The sequence below is a fragment of the Drosophila pseudoobscura genome, chromosome X, assembly GCF_009870125.1.
Source record: "Drosophila pseudoobscura strain MV-25-SWS-2005 chromosome X, UCI_Dpse_MV25, whole genome shotgun sequence".
Lineage (NCBI taxonomy): Eukaryota > Metazoa > Arthropoda > Insecta > Diptera > Drosophilidae > Drosophila > Drosophila pseudoobscura.
In genome coordinates this window covers 56,984,411-57,002,574 of record NC_046683.1, presented here as the reverse complement: position 1 = coordinate 57,002,574, position 18,164 = coordinate 56,984,411, and the positions used below count along the sequence as shown (strand labels likewise).

Below are 18,164 nucleotides of genomic sequence, written 5' to 3'. Positions count from 1 at the left end.
TTTATAAAAAAAACCAAAAAGATCAAGTATTTAAAATATGCCAGTTAAGTAGAAAATTGATTAATTAATCGAATAAAACTATGTGGGCAGGGCTGAAGGGCCTATCTAGCTAGTAATATTCGACGGAATATCAAAAACGAGGAATATTTATAATAGAACTGGAATTCGTCAGTATATTTAAGGTGTCTTTTGAAATGAGACGGTATATTTCTGAGGGTCGGACCGTATTTCATCGATAAATCCACGGTCACACTGAGCACTGCGCCTGCACGCGTGTTTTTCTTGTAATTTGCGTGGAAATTTTATTGTGAAAAAAGTCCAAAAACACCCACAATATGGCGAACTTTGATCTTACACGCATCAACTGTCAATACCTGGACAGGCATCTAACTTTCCCGCTGCTGGAATTCTTGTGTGGCAAGGAGGTTAGAAAATTTTTGCGGTGCCGTGTCACCAGCGCCGCAGCGCAGCGAACCGGCCGTACTGGGGTCGTGGATTGAATATGCATAACTAATGGATAATGTATTTTTGCAGATCTACAATCAGCAGGAACTGTTGGAGTACATCCTGGAGACGGTGAACAAGACGAACATGATTGATTACACGATGGACACGCGCAAGCGTCTCAATCTGAGCCAAGAGATGCCCGATGAGCTGGTGCAGCGGAAGGCAGAGGTACTGGCTACGCTCAAGCAGCTGCAGAACGAGGTGGCGCCCATCATGAAGGCCACCGACATTCTCAAGAACGGCGAGAGCATGAAGGACTCCAAGACCTTTGTGAATGCCCTGCAAAAGGACTACAACTTCAAGGTGGAGCATCTGGAGAGTGCCTACAAGCTGGCCAAGTACCTGTACGAGTGTGGCAACTACCAGGAGTCCACATCGTACTTGTACTTTTGTCTGATTGTGATGTCGCCCAATGACAAGGTGGATCAATCACTTGTAATATATCCAGCCGAAAATTCTAATTTAATCCATGTGTTTGCAGAACTACCTGAATGTGTTGTGGGGCAAGTTGGCGGCCGAGATTCTGACCCTCAACTGGAACACGGCTCTGGAGGATCTGACGCGCCTGCGCGACTACATTGACAGTGCCAATTTCTCCACCATCCAGGCCCTGCAGCAGCGCACCTGGTTGATCCACTGGTCCGTCCTGGTTTTCTTCAACCACCCGAAGGGCCGTGATCTGATTATCGAGATGTTTTTGTACAAGCCTCTGTATCTGAATGCTATTCAGACCATGTGCCCGCACATTATGCGCTATCTGGCTACCGCCGTTGTGATCAATCGCACCCGTCGCAACGCCCTCAAGGATCTGATCAAGGTTATCCAGCAGGAGTCGTACACATACCGTGACCCCATCACCGAGTTCCTCGAGTGTCTGTACGTAAACTTTGACTTCGAGGGCGCTCGCCTGAAGCTGCACGAGTGCCAGACAGTAATCCTCAACGATTTCTTCATTGTGGCCTGCCTAAATGAGTTTGTGGAGGATGCCCGTCTAATGATCTTCGAAACGTTCTGCCGCATCCACCAGTGCATCACCATCAGCATGCTGGCCGACAAGCTGAACATGAAGCCCAATGAGGCCGAGTGCTGGATTGTCAACCTTATACGCAACGCCCGTCTGAATGCCAAGATCGACTCGAAGCTGGGGCATGTGGTGATGGGGACACAGCCGCTGAGCCCCTACCAGCAGCTAGTGGAGAAGATTGACTCGCTGTCAATGCGGTCGGAGCATTTGGCCGGTCTGATTGAGAGGAAGAGCAAACAAAACAATAAAGAATCGATCGACTCTTGGAAGTACTACTAGAAACACATAAGCTAAGCAAAACTTTTGTATCCCCCTCCCTCCCCCCGCATAGATTACAATGATTTCGTGTAATCGAGCGAATAAACCAACATCTCCCCATTCGCAATTCTCACGCGGATTATCTTTTATGATCTTTCTATGCTTTGTACTCGACGTCGAATCTAATTTTATTTCCAATGGAATCTATTAAGTTATACGAAAACAATACCAAGGCGGGAATTTTCAATTTCACTAGCCTACACAGAATACAAACACTTTTTAGTCCTATAAATAATAGCTGGTTTGTACGGGCGAGGTGGCGTTGGCGGTTGCGGCAGCGGATCACACGATTAATTGCTACCGCGACTTATGTTTGACCACAAGCCACGACCGTACGGGCAGATCCTGCAGATAGACGATCCACTTGTGCACCACCAGTACCCAGATGATGCCATACACCACACAGAAGAACGACTCCAGATAGTAGCCATCGAAAGTAATCTCGCAATTGCCGTGTGACGATTCACAGCTCTATAAGGAGTGAGGGAGGGCACTAGATTAGTTGAAAAATACCACAGAAGGTGGGTAGAGTCTTCTCGTACCTGTTGCTCATCCTTATTGAGGCACGTATTATCCGTATTGGTGGTGCACTGTTTCCATGTGAGCACGTCCACCAGCCAGAGCACCACCGTGTTGGGCCAATTGCCGCCCAGATTGCACAGCGTGTTGAGGAATGTCATGTATGTGCCACCCACAGCGGGGTCCGAGATCTTTGCAAAGAATGCCATGGCCGCCACGAACATTGAGTACAGGAATACCTGATAGCAGGCATACAGGGCGATCAGAAGGACATAATAGTACACTGGGACATGCCCTTTCTGCACCATAAAAGGTGTGGCGTAGGCGAAAATTGTCGCCACGGCGGCCAGAAGAATTCGATATGGAATGGCCTTCAGATACACATCCATGGGACGCGGGCCGTTGGTGTAGCGACCCATCACCAGAGGCAGGACGAGCTGAAGGGGAATGAGGGGGATGGCCAGCAGAGCCAGCTGATCCTTGGGCACCCCGGCATCGATGAGCTTCAGACTGGTGACCGCATCCGATGCGGAGAAGGTTACCTTAACGGTGAGCAGAATGGCGGCTAGGATCTGCACTGGTCGCATCTTCACCATGTCCCAGAGGATCTTGTAGCTCTGACGAATGTTCAGCTCATGCTCCTCCGTGTAGCGAGATTCCGTATGGGCATCTTCAATGTCATTCTCCTTCTTGAAGATTGCCACCAGAGTGGTGGCCACCACAAAGACAATACCCCAGAACCAGAGGAAGCGTGGTAACGTGATCATGCCCTCGTTCAGGGGCACATCCCTCATGTACTTGTTGCAAAAGTCCTTCGATTCGAGGGCAATGAACACCACATATCCAAGGAAGTAGCCGGCTGTTTGGCCGACACTGTTGCAGGTGGAGGCGTAGCCTACATTGCAGCGCTTCAGCATAGTCAGAGCCCAGCCGTCCACAGCGATGTCCTGGGTGGCAGCCAGGAAATTGAGCAGGAAGAAGAGCAGCGACAGCAGCGCCACATTCGGCTCCACACCATCGCCGCCCAGCCAACGATCCACGTAGTAGGAAAGGAACATCATGAATCCGCCAAGCAGATACTGCACCGGCACCAGCCACGATTTGCGGCGCCCGAATCTCCGGACGTAAAGCGAGTCCACGATGGGGGCCCACAGTAGCTTCAAGCTGAACGGCCAGTAGGCGAAGGAGAACTCCGCCTGCTGCTTGTAGCTGGCTCCCCGGTTCTGCAGCAGCATGGGAATGGCGGCTATCAGGCCGATGGGTATGCCCTGCAGTATATACAGGAACAGCAGGATGGCTATGTTCCGTCTGTCGCCGCGTATGTCCGGCGTTCCCTCGTCCTTCTCCACCAGCCTTTCCTTCGGGTGGTAGCTCTGTACATCGCCCGCACTGCCACCCTGGGGCCGCCGCCGTGCTGTGGACATATTGGAAGTCTGCCAAAAGGTGTACCAAACTGATTTCAATCTAGATAATGCATGCACATGTCGCCTCACCTGTTTCTAATCTTTCAGGTCCACGTCAGTGCAATGCCGAAGCTCTCTAAATCACAAACAAGTAAGTATTTTTGCTTATGCCTTGCCTATGCTTCTAGCTAATAAATTTCGATTGATTCTCACTGAATTACTCATTCATTTTCGGTGTCAGTTAATTTAACAATTTTTATAGGTCGTGGCGTTTGTTGATGTTGCAGTGCTGCAGTCTGACCGCGTTAAAATATACCGTCCGACCCTTAGAAATATACCGTCTCATTTTAAAAATATACCTTAAATATACTGACGAATTCCAGTTCTATTTTACATATTCCTCGTTTTTGATATTCCGAGGAATATTATTAGCTAGATAGAACATTTGACCATGCCCACATAATTTTATACGATTGATGAATCAATTCTATACATGATTGGCCTATTCGAAATACTTGCTTTTATTGGATTTTGACTAAAACAAGGCATAAACAAAATAGTTCAACAAAAAAAAACAGTGTTAAGATAGCAAGGTGTATTAATATAAGGTAACGTGTACAAGGTGAACAGTGTGTGCACTCCAATGGTTATCCTTTTTTAGAGGATAATCGATTTTCGATAAAAACCTTTACTGGTCTTTTGAATATAGTTAATCACATAAATTTCGAACTCAAATCAAATTTGAATATATAAATTGCTAGTTAACTTTAAATTGTTGAACTTTATTTCTGTTGGCTTACAATATACATAATTCAAAATGTTTTAGGCCCACATACGAATGAAATGTGGGAAAATTGGTTTTACATGAATAGAATTCACCATTTTATAAATTCTTACAATGTTTGTGTTTTCTTTTTTGTTTTTTCTTCACTTAACCTTAACTGGAACCGAGAGCGAAAGTAGAAAAACATTCAATTTCTTAAACAGTAGCGATTTTTTGTTGTAGTTAAATATTCGTGTATGTCCCGCCTAGGAATTCTTCCGATATTATTAACTTTTTGAGAGAGATTTTGATCAAATAGTAGAACATACAGATACATATTAACCATATACATATATATTCCATATATGTATGTGTATATATAGTAGATGAGGCGACTTGGAGTCGCTCCAGGGGGAAGGAGGCTTACAGTTTAGGGATTTTCTTTATCTTATTAGCTTTCGTTTCAAATTTCATTTCATAATTGGGTTTTCCTTTCTTTAAACTGGTTGCTTGCATGCATGCATGCGTGTGTGGGAGTGGGTGTGTGTGTGTGTGTGTGGGAGCGAATATATATATGTGTGTGTGTGAGTGAGTGTGAGAGAGAGGGAAAATAAGTCATGACAATAATTGGAGTAACGGTGGAGCAAGGAGCCATCCAAATCCGATCCGATCCCATCCCGTCTCTGTCTACTACTCCTTGTATGTGGAAGTGTCCATGGGGCTGGCCGGTTGGATGAAGGCCGTGGCCGCAGCACTGGGCTGGTTGGTGGGCGTAAAGGCCGACAGCGAGGAGTTGCTGCTGCTGTTGACCAGATTGCCGCCGGACGAGTTATTCAAGCTGATATTCATCAAATTGGACGACGAGGACGAGGCACTGGACGCCATCTGGCTGTTCAACGACAGCAATCCTCCGCCGCCAGCCAGAAAGGTGGAGCTGACGCCCCCGCCGCCCCCTGATGATGGCTGGGCGCCCAAACTTAGTCGTTCACTGTTCGAGAGAAAGCCGCCAGCAGCGTTCCCGGCCGATGATGCATTTGGCCCCAGCATGCCCATCAGGGGATTTGTGGTGGTCAGCACATTGGGTGCGGAAGTGTTCAGGCCCAGCATGGGCGTTGGCAGTGCTGGCTTAATGAACCGCTCGCTGGCCCTTCGATTCTGCGAAAGAAAAGAGTCAGAGAATTAAAAAAATGAAATCCACTTCAAACTGTGTTGCACTTACCACTAGCTGGCCGCAGGCATAGCAACGGTTCTGACCCGCTGTGCCCGGACTAAGAGGCCGACTGCTCGAGGGGCTGTGGGAGACGGGACTGCTGATGGTGCGCTGTCGCTGGGCATTCACTGCCGAGGCCGCAGAGTTGCCGGCCATCAGGCTTTCGTTGTAGAAGCGCTCCTCATCCATTTCGAGCGAGGACTCCGACTCGGAGAGGTGCCGACAGAGGGCTTCACGGCGCTCCACCTCCTGCTTGAGCTTGCGCTGGAGACGGGCGTTCTCCTCACGTATAGACTTCTCCTCCTGGGCGAACTGCTGCATTTTGATTGTGGTCTCCTTCTGGGCGGCAGCGAAATTGTCGCGCAGACGCAGCACTTCCGATCGCAGCGCCTTGATGTGGGAGCTCAGATGGGTGGCGGTGTCCCCGCCATTGGCATTGATGGTGATATCACGTGGTGTGGTCGGATCCGACACCGGCTGATCGAGCTTGATCTGCAGCGAGCGCTTCTCGGTCTCCAGCTTGTCCATGCGCTTCCACAGCTTGTTGACAAGCGCCTCCTGCTCCTGCTCGAGGGTATTCTCCAGCTCGACCATTTCGCGGCGCAGCTGCTCCAGATTGGTCTGCTTGTTGTCCGTCTCCGCCTGGAGTTTCTCTATCTTGCGCATCAGCTTGTTTACGAGGCATTCCTGCTCCTGCTCGAGAGTCTGCTCCAGCTTGCACTTCTCCTGGCGCAGCTGGTCCAGTTTACGCGAGAGATCGTTGGTGAGGCACTCCTCCTCGCGCTCATAGTGATGGGCGAGGGTCTCCTTTTCCTTCTTTAGAGCTTGGATCTTCTTCAGCAGCGTGTTTGAGATGTACTCCTCCTCCTGCTCGGCTTTGGCTTGCTGCAGGAAAGGAAACATTTCATTAGCGATATATGTTGGGTAGTATGGGAGCGGTAAGGTACTAACAATTATGACCGAGGCTTGCTTCAGGCATCGATTCTCCTCCTGCACTACCTTGCACTTGGTCTTGAACGTGTCCAGCTCCGCTTTCAGCACTCTAAATGTGGTGATTAATCTGGGTAAACTGAGAAGGATTTATGGGGCTACTCACTTGTTCTGTTGGGTGAGCGACTCGATGCGCTTCTGGAGCTGCTCCCTCGAGACTGGGCTGGGAGGCAGCATGGTGCCGCCATCCAACGAGCTCTCCGACTCACAAGGACTCTCCATTTCCTGCAAAATATAGAGAACTGGCCAACCAGAGGCCAGGCCTGACGTCAGAGGTGGTGGCTAGCGTTCGGATCTCATTAAAAAATTAAGCATATGCAATTACAAGAAATAATGTATGCGTTTATTCAGTTCTGTTTCTTTTTGCTCTGATATATATTTCGCTTTTGTTCTTTATTCTCCTCGACGCTGTCGTTGTGGTCGTGGTTGTGGGTGCAAACAAAGAACTGGGGACGACGCTGCCACTGCCACTGCTACTGCCCATTGCCTCTGGCTGTTGGCCCTGATCGAAATTGTTTAACCTTCACTTGTGATTTGTGCATCTGCTGTGCGGATTGCCTCTCTTGATGCAACATTTCGGAAATCGATAGAAGGGCAAGGTCGGGCCATAGTTCAGGCAGCGTATGCGAGAATCTGCGGCAGCATGTGGGGCACCCCTCCTCTGCTACTGCTACTACTCTCCATAATCTATGCGACGCCGGCAGCAAAAAAAAGCATAAACGATCCTACCCCTATACGCTTTCGCTTTCATTTTGGATAGCTATGTATATTTGTTCTTGCGTTGTTTTTTTATTACCTGGCTTTTGTTGGGCGCTGCGCTGGTGACGCCGTTGCTTCGCTTTGCCTTAAAAGACTTTGCCGTCGTTGCCCCCTCCTGCTTCCCCTTCTGCTTCCACTGCTGCTGCTGCCGACTGCTGCTGCTGCCTCACGGTGGTGCCTGCCAGGGCGATGCGATTGTGGGGCCAGGGGTTTTTGCGGCTTTCAAACTCGGTGCGCAAAACTAATTTCAACCTTTACTCTCTCCGGAGTTGGAGCCGTTTATCTAGGGCTTGCACAGAACATAATTTAAAAAAAAAAGTGAATCAAAATTGCGAAAAATTGCTTCCACAGTGCAGAAATGTGACCGTATACGTGACAAATACCAACAACAACAAAAAGCGCTAGCATTGCAAAGCCGCGAATTCCGCCATATATGGAGCTGCCAACTGGGTCTTATTGTAAATCGTGACGGCGATTCGTGTGATTTTTGTTATAATATTGAATGAATTAAATTTAATGTGGAAGAGTCCCGGCAGTCACAACTATCTTTCATCAATGAATTAAATTTCATTATTAAAGGGATATTAAAGAAAATAAGGTGTAGAAACTTCCAGCGCAGGTTTTTATTGAGTATTCGGTGGATTGCATTCAATTCAATTCAATCTTGGCGCGCAATTTACAGTATACAATAAATATAGCCTTCGGTATATTTTTGGTGTATTTCATACATTTTTTGGTATAGAATGGTATATACATATCATATACATATGTATGTACGTATTTCTCGGAGGTATATTAATTCAAAACCAATATAAGAAATAGATCTAAGACTAAAAATATTTCAGGTCAAAGTCAATGAGAAAAAATCAGTTTCGATAATTTTGAGCGGGAAAACAATGCTCTTCCAAAATGCCCAGGAAAGTGCCCGAAGGAAAGAGTGACGACGATGCATGTAATGATTAGTGCAAATGATTATCTGTTTTATATTATTAAAAGCAAAAAGTGACAGCTTTGAAAGCAGAATTTTAATATTAATTTAAAAAAATAGGGTAGAAAAAATATCCATACGCCATAAATATGTAGTACAAATGTACCAATTACGTTGTTACCGTGTAGTTGCCATGTACAAATTGAAAATTTTTGAACCCTATTTTTTAAACCCTTTTTTTTAAACCATCCAATAAAAGGGAATACTTAGCCATTTCATACAATTGATTAGATTGTCGGTTGTGCTGAGGGTCTAGTAATAGCTGGTTATACTAAAGCGAATATCAAAATCAAAAAAATAACAATTATTCGATAATACGGTCACACTGTTCAACACGTGCAGCGCGTAAACAGCCAAATAATTACATTTTCTTTAGTTTAACCGCTGTAACAATGGCCGACGACGCCGGCCAGGACAAGCGCAAGCAGCACCGCGCCCGCCAATCCGGCGTGAAGGCGGACAAGAAGAAGGTAAAGGCCAAACTAGACTCAAATCAAAAGGAACCCGAGCTGACGGCCAGGCAGCGGAATCCCAAGGCTTTTGCCATCAATTCGGCTCAGCGTGCAGAGCGAAACTTTCGACGCAAGGAGGATCTTACCGCCAAGAAACAGCACATACCTGTGGTGGACCAGACGCCCGATGAGCCGCCGCCGGTGCTGATTGCCGTCGTGGGTCCCCCAAAGGTGGGCAAGACGACGGTGATCAAGGACCTAATCAAGACCTTCACCCGCACCAATGTGACCGAGATCAAGGGTCCAATCACCATTGTGACCTCGAAGAAGCGACGAATAACCCTGCTGGAGTGCAACAACGACGTGAACTCGATGATCGATGTGGCCAAGTGCGCGGATCTGGTGTTGCTCCTCTGCGACGCCAGCTACGGCTTCGAGATGGAGATCTTCGAGTTCCTCAACATATGCCAGGTGCACGGCATGCCCAAGATCATGGGCGTGCTCACCCACCTGGACATGATCAAGAATCCCAAGCAGCTGCGCAAGCGCAAGAAGGAGCTGAAGCACCGCTTCTGGACGGAGGTGTATGATGGGGCCAAGCTCTTCTACCTCTCCGGCTTGCTGCACGGCGAGTATCTGCGTAACGAGATTAAGAACCTGGGCCGCTTCATATCCGTAATGAAGTTCCGACCGCTGCAGTGGCGCGGGGCCCACAGCTACCTGCTGGTGGACCGCATGGAGGATGTCACCAATACGGATCAGGTGCGCCGCAATCCCAAATGCGACCGCGAGGTGGTGCTCTATGGCTATGTGCGCGGAGTGCCGCTGAAGCAGGAGCATATGGTGCACATTGCCGGGCTGGGGGATGCACGCATCGATGAGCTGAGCGTGATACCCGATCCCTGTCCCCTGCCTGGCACCGAAAAAAAACGCAGTCTACTGGAGAAGGAACGTCTCCTGTACGCACCCATGTCGGGTGTGGGTGGCATTGTCTACGACAAGGATGCCGTCTACATTGAGCTGCAGGGCTCGCATTCGCACTCGCACAAGGAGAAGAGTGCCGAGGCCACCGAGCAGGAGGAGCTGGTCAACAAGCTGATCGACAAGAAAGCCACCATGGACCAGCAGATGGAGCAGCAGGAATTCCGCCTCTTCTCCGATGGTGCACCCATCAAATCGAAGGATTTCCGCAGCGATGACGAAGCGGCAGAAAGCAGCGACAGCGAAGACGACGAGGGCGAAGATTCCGGCCTGGAGGCAGCTGCCTCTGATGATGAGGAGGAGGAAGAATTTGATTCCAATGATTGGCGCGGCGAGAACAGCGATGAAGATGAGGATGCGGACGGGCAGGCAGCAGACAGTGAAGATGGCTCCTCTGGCGATGAAGAGTATCAGAGCCTGGGCAATATCCCGACTGGCTCCGAAACGGAGGACGATGAGGAGGCCCGCGTTCTGGCCAGCAACATGAGCTGGAAAACGAATTTGGCCCAAAAGGCACGCGATGCCTTCCTGCAGCGTCACTCGGAGTCCAAGAATCTGATGCGCCTCGTCTATGGCGTCTACAATCAGAGCGAGAGGAGCAGAGAGGACCAGGGAGACCAGGAGGATGCTAACGACTCCGATGAAGAGCTGGGCGGACTGTTCCGAGTGGCCGCCAAGAAGCAAAGTGAACAGCTAAAGGACAAAGACATACGGGACAAGGAAGAGCGCTGCTTCTTTGAGTATCAGGGTGGTAAGGGGGTAGACATTATTCCACGTTGAAAACCTATTTAAATGGCAACTATTTCCCTTTTTTCAGATGCCACTCGGGATTGGCTGAGCGAGGACAACAAGCTGCTGATCAAGAACTGCTTCGTGACAGGCAAATGGAAGGCCTCCGAGGATGCAGAGAACCTGCTCAAGATGGACGACATGAGCGATGCCGACAGCGAGGTGTACGGTGACTTTGAGGATCTTGAAACCGGTGAGCAGCATAGCGGCAAGCCCAAGAGCAAGCCAGAGGATGCAGACGACTCCGATAAGGAGGAAGCCAAGCCACAGGAATCCTCGGCCAGCGGCAAGCGAAAGATGACTCGCGTGGAGGAGGAAAACCTAACAAAGGCTGATCTGATGGCCAAGAAACTGAAGCTGAAGGCAAAATTCGATGCGGAGTACGACAACACGGGGGAGAAGGGCGGCGAGGAGGAGACTGGCCGCATCACCGGCGATCACTCCTTTTACGAGGACCTCAAGGCGGATGCCCAGAAACAGAGCGAGCTAAACAAGAGCGAATTCGCGCACCTGGACAACGAGTTTCGCATCCAGATCGAGGGCTATCGGCCCGGGCTGTATGTCCGGCTGGGCTTTAAAACAATTCCAGCGGAATTTGTGGAGCACTTCGATGCCAGCTACCCGGTGTTGGTGGGTGCCCTCAACATGACCGAGGAGAATGTGGGCTATGTCAACTGTAAGGTGAAGAAGCATCGCTGGTACAAGAAGATTCTCAAGACGGGAGATCCGCTCATCGTTTCGATGGGTTGGCGCCGCTTCCAGACGGTCGCCATTTACGCCAAGGTGGAGGATAACTTCCGGCATCGCTATCTGAAGTACACGCCCAATCATGTCACCTGCAGCATGACCTTCTGGGGTCCGATCACGCCTCAGAATACGGGGTTCCTGGCCCTGCAGACGGTGCGTCAGGATCAGGATGAGATGAAGCGGTTGGGCTTCCGGATTGCCGCCACGGGGTGTGTCACCGAGCTGGACAAGTCCTCGCAGATCATGAAGAAGCTCAAGCTGGTGGGACATCCGTTCAAGATCTACAAGAAGACCGCTTTTGTCAAGGACATGTTCAATTCCTCGCTGGAAGTGGCCAAGTTCGAGGGAGCCAAAATCAAGACGGTCTCCGGCATTCGAGGACAGATCAAGAAGGCCCACCACACGCCCGAAGGCTCCTACAGAGCCACCTTTGAGGACAAGATCCTGCTGAGCGATATTGTGTTTTGCCGCACCTGGTTTCGGGTGGAGGTTCCTCGGTTCTATGCCCCCATCACGTCTCTGCTGCTGCCGCCGGAGCAGAAGAGCCACTGGCAGGGAATGAAGACCCTGGGAACACTAAAGCGTGAGCGCGCCCTACAGAACGAGGCCCAGCTGGACAGCATGTACAAAGAGATCACACGCAAGGAGAAGATCTTCCGTCCCCTGACTATACCTAAGGCACTGCAGCGCGCCCTTCCCTACAAGGACAAGCCCAAGATGGCGCCGGAACACGCTAAAAAGTCGCTGGAGCGAGTGGCGGTCATCAACTCGCCGTACGAGCAGAAGGTGGCCAAAATGATGAAAATGATCACGACGAACTACAAGGACAAGAAGAATAGGGATCGCCTGGAAACCCGGGAGCGAATGAAGAAGTTCCGCGAGAAGAAGAAATCCGAGGAGGCATCCAAGATGAAGCGCCAGAAGGAGCTGCGCAAGAAAGTCTCCAGGGCCATCAGTAAAGTGCGCGGCAAGCAGACAAAATGAGATCCAACAAAATATAAAGTTGTAAAGAACGAAACACAGAGACATTTGGTTCACAATTTACACTGGCCGACTGGAGCAGCTGCAGCAACTGGTGACTACGCCCAGAGGACTGTCTAGTACAGCGTCGGCTGCTGCAGCTGCTCCAGCGGCAGGCGCAATGCAAAAATTTATTCTAAAAAATATACATGTAACTCAACACCGCTTGGGTAACTAACTGGAACTCGAAACTAAATTAACTGAGGGGTATGTGTGTGTGTGGGTGTGTGTCTGTTGTTTTTTAATCTTGGCTCTTGTTATCGTCGATGGTCTTGAAGGCAGCGAGCAAGGCATGCTTGCGACTGCCGCTCAAGTGATTACTGGAGGCCGCCCCTGTAGCAATGCTGTTGCGCTTCTTCATCTGTGGATCGTCGCGCATATTGTTGCCCGAGGCCTGGCGGCAGAAGGTCTTCAGGAAGCTCTCGCGCTCCTTGTAGTCGTCCGATATCTGTTTGCGTAGGCTAGACACGCTCTCCTTGACGCGCGGTGCACGTGCACTTTCCTGAACAATAGATAGAGTTTGAGGATGAGAACTAGCTGGGATTAGCTTAGGGAGGGTTAGGGTTTATGCTCACATCATCTTCGCTGCCAATTGAATTCTTGCCCTCGGCGAACTCGTCCTCTTCCAGCATATCGTCCAACATGTCGTCGGGAGTGTCCTTCGGGTCCAAGTACGACCCGTACTCCACAAGACTAATCTCATTCGCATTCTCTTCGGCATCATTTTCAGGATCATTGTCGTCGTCATCTACTGCACATATCTTGGACATCATGGCGTAAGTATCTTCCTCCTCATCGTTCTCCAAGGCGTTCTCGAATTCATCATCATAGTCGAAATCCAAGGACTTCAATGGCGACTGCTTTCCCTTCTGCTGGCGTCCCTCGGCAGACGAGGTCTTGGACATGCTTCCAGCCTGCTCACGGCGCTTGATTGACGATCCGCCAGTTTTCATACTACCATTCTTGACACCCATTACAGCTCCTGTTCCCGCACCAGCTCCGGCTCGCAATCGATTGTTGGATGGTTTGCCTATCAGTGGAGACTTGCTCAGCGGAGACTTGCTCAGCGGAGACTTGCTCTGGGCCGACACCAGATGGCTCAGGGTGGAGCGAGTGCTCGATGTGGCGCCCAATTTGGATGGACTGGTTGCTGGGGGCAGCGTCAGTTTGGACAAGCCGACGCCAGCTTTAGCCCGCACTCCTGGAAATTTGATGGGTTGCTCCTTGGTAGGAGTCCCTGGCGCACTCTTGGGGCCAACCTCGTTGTCGTCCTTCTCAAAGTCGTACAGGGATTCCGACTCTAGGACATCTGTGAGGGCGTGGAATTCGCTGTGGTTGTTCTTCTCAATGGCCTTGTCCAGCATTTCCAGCGATTTCTCCAGCTTGTCAATCTTGTCCGGCTCCTCGACTACTCCACTTAATTTGGTGCGACGCCCGGAGGACATGGGATTGACCTTATCAGTGCCGAGCTGTGTGGGTGTGATCCCAGATGACCAGATGAGACAATGATCTATAGAAATGCTGAATTGTTGGACTCACTGTGTACTCCTCCAGCTTGCGGTAGCCACTGATCTCGAGCCTGGACTTCTCCAGTTTGAGCATCAGCTCCTTGGACTTTTTCTGTTCGTTGAGCAGCTGCTGGCGGAAGTTCTTCGATTCCAGCTGCACCTTGCGCGCCATTAGCTTAATGTCGTTGTCCTTTTCCTCTATGCGCTGCTCCAGGGAACGCACCTTCTCTTGCAGCTTCTGGCGTTCATCGAGGTTCCTTTAAGACACATGACACATAAATCAAAGATAGAAAAAAGTGCTCAAAGCGAAACAGACTCGCAGTGCACCCTACCTGTCCTTGTTGAGTTGGCTGTAGTGCTTGTTTTGGTCACTCAGCGTTAGTATGAGGGCCTCCTTCTGCTTTAACTTTTGCTCGAGATCCTTGTTGTTGGCCTGCAGATTGCGGTGCTTGGTCTGCCAGACACGCAGTTCCTCCGCATGCGAGTGCAGCAGCTGCGGCAGCTCTGCATTGTTTGATTCGTATTTGTTTAAAGCCGAGGTCTGCCTCTTGTGGAGTGTGCGCAGCATGCGATTCTCGTGTGCTAGATTGGCAATCTCTGTGTGGGCATCAGCTAGCTGATTTTGAAACGTCTTCGCTCGCAAATTACGCGCGGACATCACGCGCTGGTGGATCTCACTGTTGTTGGCCACCATCGAGGGCTGGCGGATGCCAGAGTTCTTCATACCCCCGCGTGGGTTCGGCTTGCGCTGGTAGACGTGGCTGGCCGACTCCCGGGAGCTGGCCGAGAACAAGCTCTCGCAGCTCTTTGCCGAAGAACTGCAACACCACGAAATAGAGGAGTGTGGAGGAGAGTGTAGGGTGTCGTCTTTACTCACGCCATCTGTTTTTCTGCCGACTGCCGGCGTGCTGATTTAACCGAAAATTCCGGCTTGCGCGGTGATACCATTTAATGCCTGTGCAGCACTCTCAAGAGATGTACCGATGGATTCAGCGATTGATGGTTCCTGTTGATTTATTTGTTTAATGCTATACGTATTTATTTTTTTGTGGGAAGTTGGCAAGCCGGTTCGAGACGATGTTTAAATGTTTCTGAAAACTGACCGCTTGCTGCTGTGGTTACGAATGTAATGATTGTTTATTGTTTGTTTCGAGTCTCGACGCCTAGATTGCTGTGCTGTTTGAGGGCCGGGCCTACTTTGGTCGGGCCTTGGAAGTGGTTGTCATGGCAAGGCAAGGCAAGGCAGGGTGGCTGCTTATCGATGGGCATCGATGAGTGAGTAGCCATCCCAGGATTTAAAGAATCATTTATCTAAAATTTTAAATTGAAAACAAACTCATTATATTTTGTGTTCCATTCAAATTGAAAACAAATTAAACATTTTCCGTTATTTTTCGAGTTATTTACAGGCAGGCGTGCTGCCAGCTCGCTAAAATACCAAATTAGTGCCACCATTTAAAAACGAGTTGGCAGTTCCACCGAATCGGAGGCGCTTTCTTTTTCAATGAATTTTCTTTAATTGCTCCATTTATTCGAGATTCAAGTGAAATCGATCAATGCAATTACTCGCATCCGGAAGTATTACGGCATATGCAACGTGCCCGCATTGAAGTGAGTGCCCGTACATTGCATCACCACCCAAAAAATGTCAATTAAGTGAACATCTGTGTCGTGATTCTCTTTTTAGTAGGCCCGAATCGAAAATTGGCTCTTGCTCGTAGGCGCCCCCACAAGGACGCAGACAGACAGATTGAGCACAAGCGCATTAGGGCGACCATCTGACGTCATTGTGCGGAAAATTCTTTGGCAAAATGATCCACGTCGGCGAAAACTCATGGAACCTGCGCATATTCATCACGGATCTATCGCTGGAGCGCACTATGCGCGTGCGCGGGGATCAGCATATCGGGGGCATAATGCTGCAGCTTGTGGACCCAGAGAATCCCAAGGACTGGTCCGACCATGCCCTGTGGTGGCCCGCCAGGAACATTTGGCTTAACCGGACACGCGCTACGCTGGATCAGTGCGGCGTCCAGGCGGACAGCCTGCTCCACTTCACCCCCATGCACAAGATTCTGCGGGTGCAGCTGCCGGACCTGCGGTATTTGGACTGTCGCGTGGACTATTCCGTGAAAACCTTTGCTGCTGTGGTTAATCTCTGCAAGCAGCTGGAGATCCGTTACCCGGAGGAGCTGTCGCTCTGTAAGCCCCTGGAGGCGGAGCATCTGAAAAAGAACTTCGCTCAGGTGCCGCATCAGAAGCGGGTGCCCATCGCTGAGCCAGATGGCACCACATATCTGCACCCTGCTGCGGACACCAACTCGTTTGTGCCCATCAATGCCGCCTTCCATGCGGATGGAGGAAGCACTGGCAGCCTGGACAAGCCCTCCGCACCGGGCATGTTCTTTTGCGCCCCACTATCGCCGCACAATCACAGCCGACGCTCGCCTATGGCCTCGCCATCGCCTGGAACATGGAAGCAGAGTCAGATTGGCTATGCCACGTACGATTCTTCCTCCTCAAGTTTGGGGGATTTCCAGGAGAACTTGGCCAGCTCTCCACCGACGCCCTGTGCCGATGTGCGAGCCCAATTACTGCGTCCCAAGTCGCTGGTGGAGAAGGCGCGCCTCAATGTCGGCTGGCTGGACTCTTCGCTGTCCATAATGGAGCAGGGCATACGCGAGTACGACACGCTGCGCCTGCGCTTCAAGTACTTTACCTTCTTTGACCTGAATCCCAAATACGATCAGGTGCGCATCAACCAGCTGTACGAGCAGGCCAAGTGGAGCATTCTGAACGAGGAGCTGGACTGCACCGAGGAGGAGAGTCTGATGTTTGCCGCCCTGCAGTTTCAGGTCAACCATCACGTGGATGCCTTGCCCACGAGTGCCGTCGACTCGGGCATAGAGACGTCCAGCCAGGAAAACGATGACGATGAAATAGATTCGGCCCTCAAGGAGCTGCAGATCACACTGGAGGGACCGAATGCCGGTGGCGACGCTCTAAATATCACTCGCATTCCGGAACTGTCGGATTATTTGCGTTATCTGAAGCCACAGCGCTTCACGCTGAGGGGTTTTAAGCGTTACTTCTTCACTTACCGGGATCTACATTTGCATCTTTACAAGAGTGCCGAGGAGTCCCGACGCCAGGCCCCAGCCATCAGCATCAATTTGAAGGGATGCGAGGTCACACCGGACGTCAACCTGTCACAGGGGAAGTATGCCATACGTCTGGAGGTTTCCCCGGAGGGCAGAAACGGTCCCAACACCGAGGTCTGGGTGCGCTGTGAGAACGAGCAGCAGTATGCGAAATGGATGGCTGCCTGTCGCCTGGCGGCCAAGGGCCGCTCGCTGGCCGACAGCTCATATGAGAGTGAGGTAGATAGCATACTCTCGCTGCTACAGATGCAGCGCCCGGTGCATGGCGTGCATGTGAACATTGATCCACGCTCCGTCGAGCCGGTGGACTATCTATCCCCCAAAATGAATCGGAAGCTGTCCGGCAAGGCTGTGCAGCGTATACTGGAGGCCCATGCCAATGTGAGGGAGCTGAATCTGCTCGAGTCGAAGCTGAAGTACATACAGGCCTGGCAGTCTCTGCCGGACTTTGGCGTCACTCTCTTTATCATCAAGTTTGACGGCCACAAGAAGGAGGAGCTGCTGGGAGTGGCCCAGAATCGAATTATGCGCATGGACCTGAGCTCTGGGGATCACATCAAGACCTGGCGCTACAACAACATGAAGGCCTGGAATGTCAACTGGAACATCAAGTGCATGATGATTCAGTTCCAAGACGAGAATGTGGTCTTCTCTTGTCACTCGGCGGACTGCAAGGTTGTCCATGAGTTTATTGGCGGCTACATTTTTATGTCGATGCGCTCCAAGGACAATAACCAAACCCTGAATGAGGAACTCTTCCACAAACTCACAGGTGGTTGGTCATAGACGAGTGTTGTGTTCATTGTTTGCTGGTGTTTTTTTTTTGTATAAAAAGCAAACTATTATTGTTGTCAAGTGGCCATATGGTGTGCCCTATTCTTAACGTTTAAGCTACTTTCGGTCCGCGCCTAAACAACTGATAGACTCACAATTTCAATGCAATACATGTATGTACGTTTTTCTTAATGTTTAATTCGTTTTAAACTAATCTTGTTGATGATTTTTAACCAAAAAATATCGCTTGC

General features: G+C 50.2%; 6 protein-coding genes across 8 annotated transcripts; 3 read left to right on the top strand and 3 right to left on the bottom strand.

Moving 5' to 3' along the window:
- Positions 1–224: 224 nt before the first annotated feature.
- Positions 225–1,916, top strand: eIF3e (eukaryotic translation initiation factor 3 subunit e). Its single transcript, XM_001352405.4, has 3 exons — positions 225–425; positions 535–927; positions 989–1,916. Exons 1-3 carry the CDS (start codon positions 336–338, stop codon positions 1,808–1,810), a joined length of 1,305 nt encoding a protein of 434 aa, XP_001352441.1. The 5' UTR covers positions 225–335; the 3' UTR covers positions 1,811–1,916.
- A 36-nt stretch (positions 1,917–1,952) lies between these two features.
- LOC4812293 (acetyl-coenzyme A transporter 1) lies at positions 1,953–4,087 on the bottom strand. Its single transcript, XM_001352404.4, has 3 exons — positions 3,862–4,087; positions 2,392–3,801; positions 1,953–2,320 (listed from the first exon to the last, which is right to left on the bottom strand). Exons 2-3 carry the CDS (start codon positions 3,790–3,792, stop codon positions 2,147–2,149), a joined length of 1,575 nt encoding a protein of 524 aa, XP_001352440.1. The 5' UTR covers positions 3,793–3,801; positions 3,862–4,087; the 3' UTR covers positions 1,953–2,146.
- Positions 4,088–4,537: 450 nt separating this feature from the next.
- On the bottom strand, positions 4,538–7,896 carry LOC4812584 (coiled-coil domain-containing protein 6). Of its 2 annotated transcripts, none has more exons than XM_033382966.1 (5): positions 7,531–7,896; positions 6,841–6,959; positions 6,696–6,786; positions 5,754–6,629; positions 4,538–5,689 (listed from the first exon to the last, which is right to left on the bottom strand). In XM_033382966.1, the coding sequence occupies exons 2-5, from the start codon at positions 6,954–6,956 to the stop codon at positions 5,225–5,227; spliced, it is 1,548 nt and encodes a 515-aa protein (XP_033238857.1). In that variant the 5' UTR covers positions 6,957–6,959; positions 7,531–7,896; the 3' UTR covers positions 4,538–5,224. The 2 variants fall into 2 exon arrangements, with proteins under 2 accessions (XP_033238857.1, XP_015043564.2); XM_015188078.2 differs by having other exon boundaries at positions 6,841–6,976; positions 7,531–7,895.
- Positions 7,897–8,765: 869 nt separating this feature from the next.
- LOC4812479 (ribosome biogenesis protein BMS1 homolog) lies at positions 8,766–12,654 on the top strand. Its single transcript, XM_001352402.4, has 2 exons — positions 8,766–10,665; positions 10,732–12,654. Exons 1-2 carry the CDS (start codon positions 8,874–8,876, stop codon positions 12,432–12,434), a joined length of 3,495 nt encoding a protein of 1,164 aa, XP_001352438.2. The 5' UTR covers positions 8,766–8,873; the 3' UTR covers positions 12,435–12,654.
- LOC4812053 (uncharacterized) lies at positions 12,479–15,199 on the bottom strand. Its single transcript, XM_001352401.4, has 5 exons — positions 14,856–15,199; positions 14,311–14,796; positions 14,010–14,235; positions 13,046–13,939; positions 12,479–12,972 (listed from the first exon to the last, which is right to left on the bottom strand). Exons 1-5 carry the CDS (start codon positions 14,924–14,926, stop codon positions 12,712–12,714), a joined length of 1,938 nt encoding a protein of 645 aa, XP_001352437.4. The 5' UTR covers positions 14,927–15,199; the 3' UTR covers positions 12,479–12,711.
- Positions 15,200–15,405: 206 nt separating this feature from the next.
- Positions 15,406–17,974, top strand: Fit2 (Fermitin 2). Of its 2 annotated transcripts, none has more exons than XM_001352400.4 (2): positions 15,406–15,589; positions 15,669–17,974. In XM_001352400.4, the coding sequence occupies exon 2, from the start codon at positions 15,790–15,792 to the stop codon at positions 17,923–17,925; it is 2,136 nt and encodes a 711-aa protein (XP_001352436.2). In that variant the 5' UTR covers positions 15,406–15,589; positions 15,669–15,789; the 3' UTR covers positions 17,926–17,974. The 2 variants fall into 2 exon arrangements, with proteins under 2 accessions (XP_001352436.2, XP_015043563.2); XM_015188077.2 differs by having other exon boundaries at positions 15,666–17,974.
- The last annotated feature ends 190 nt before the right edge of the window (positions 17,975–18,164 follow it).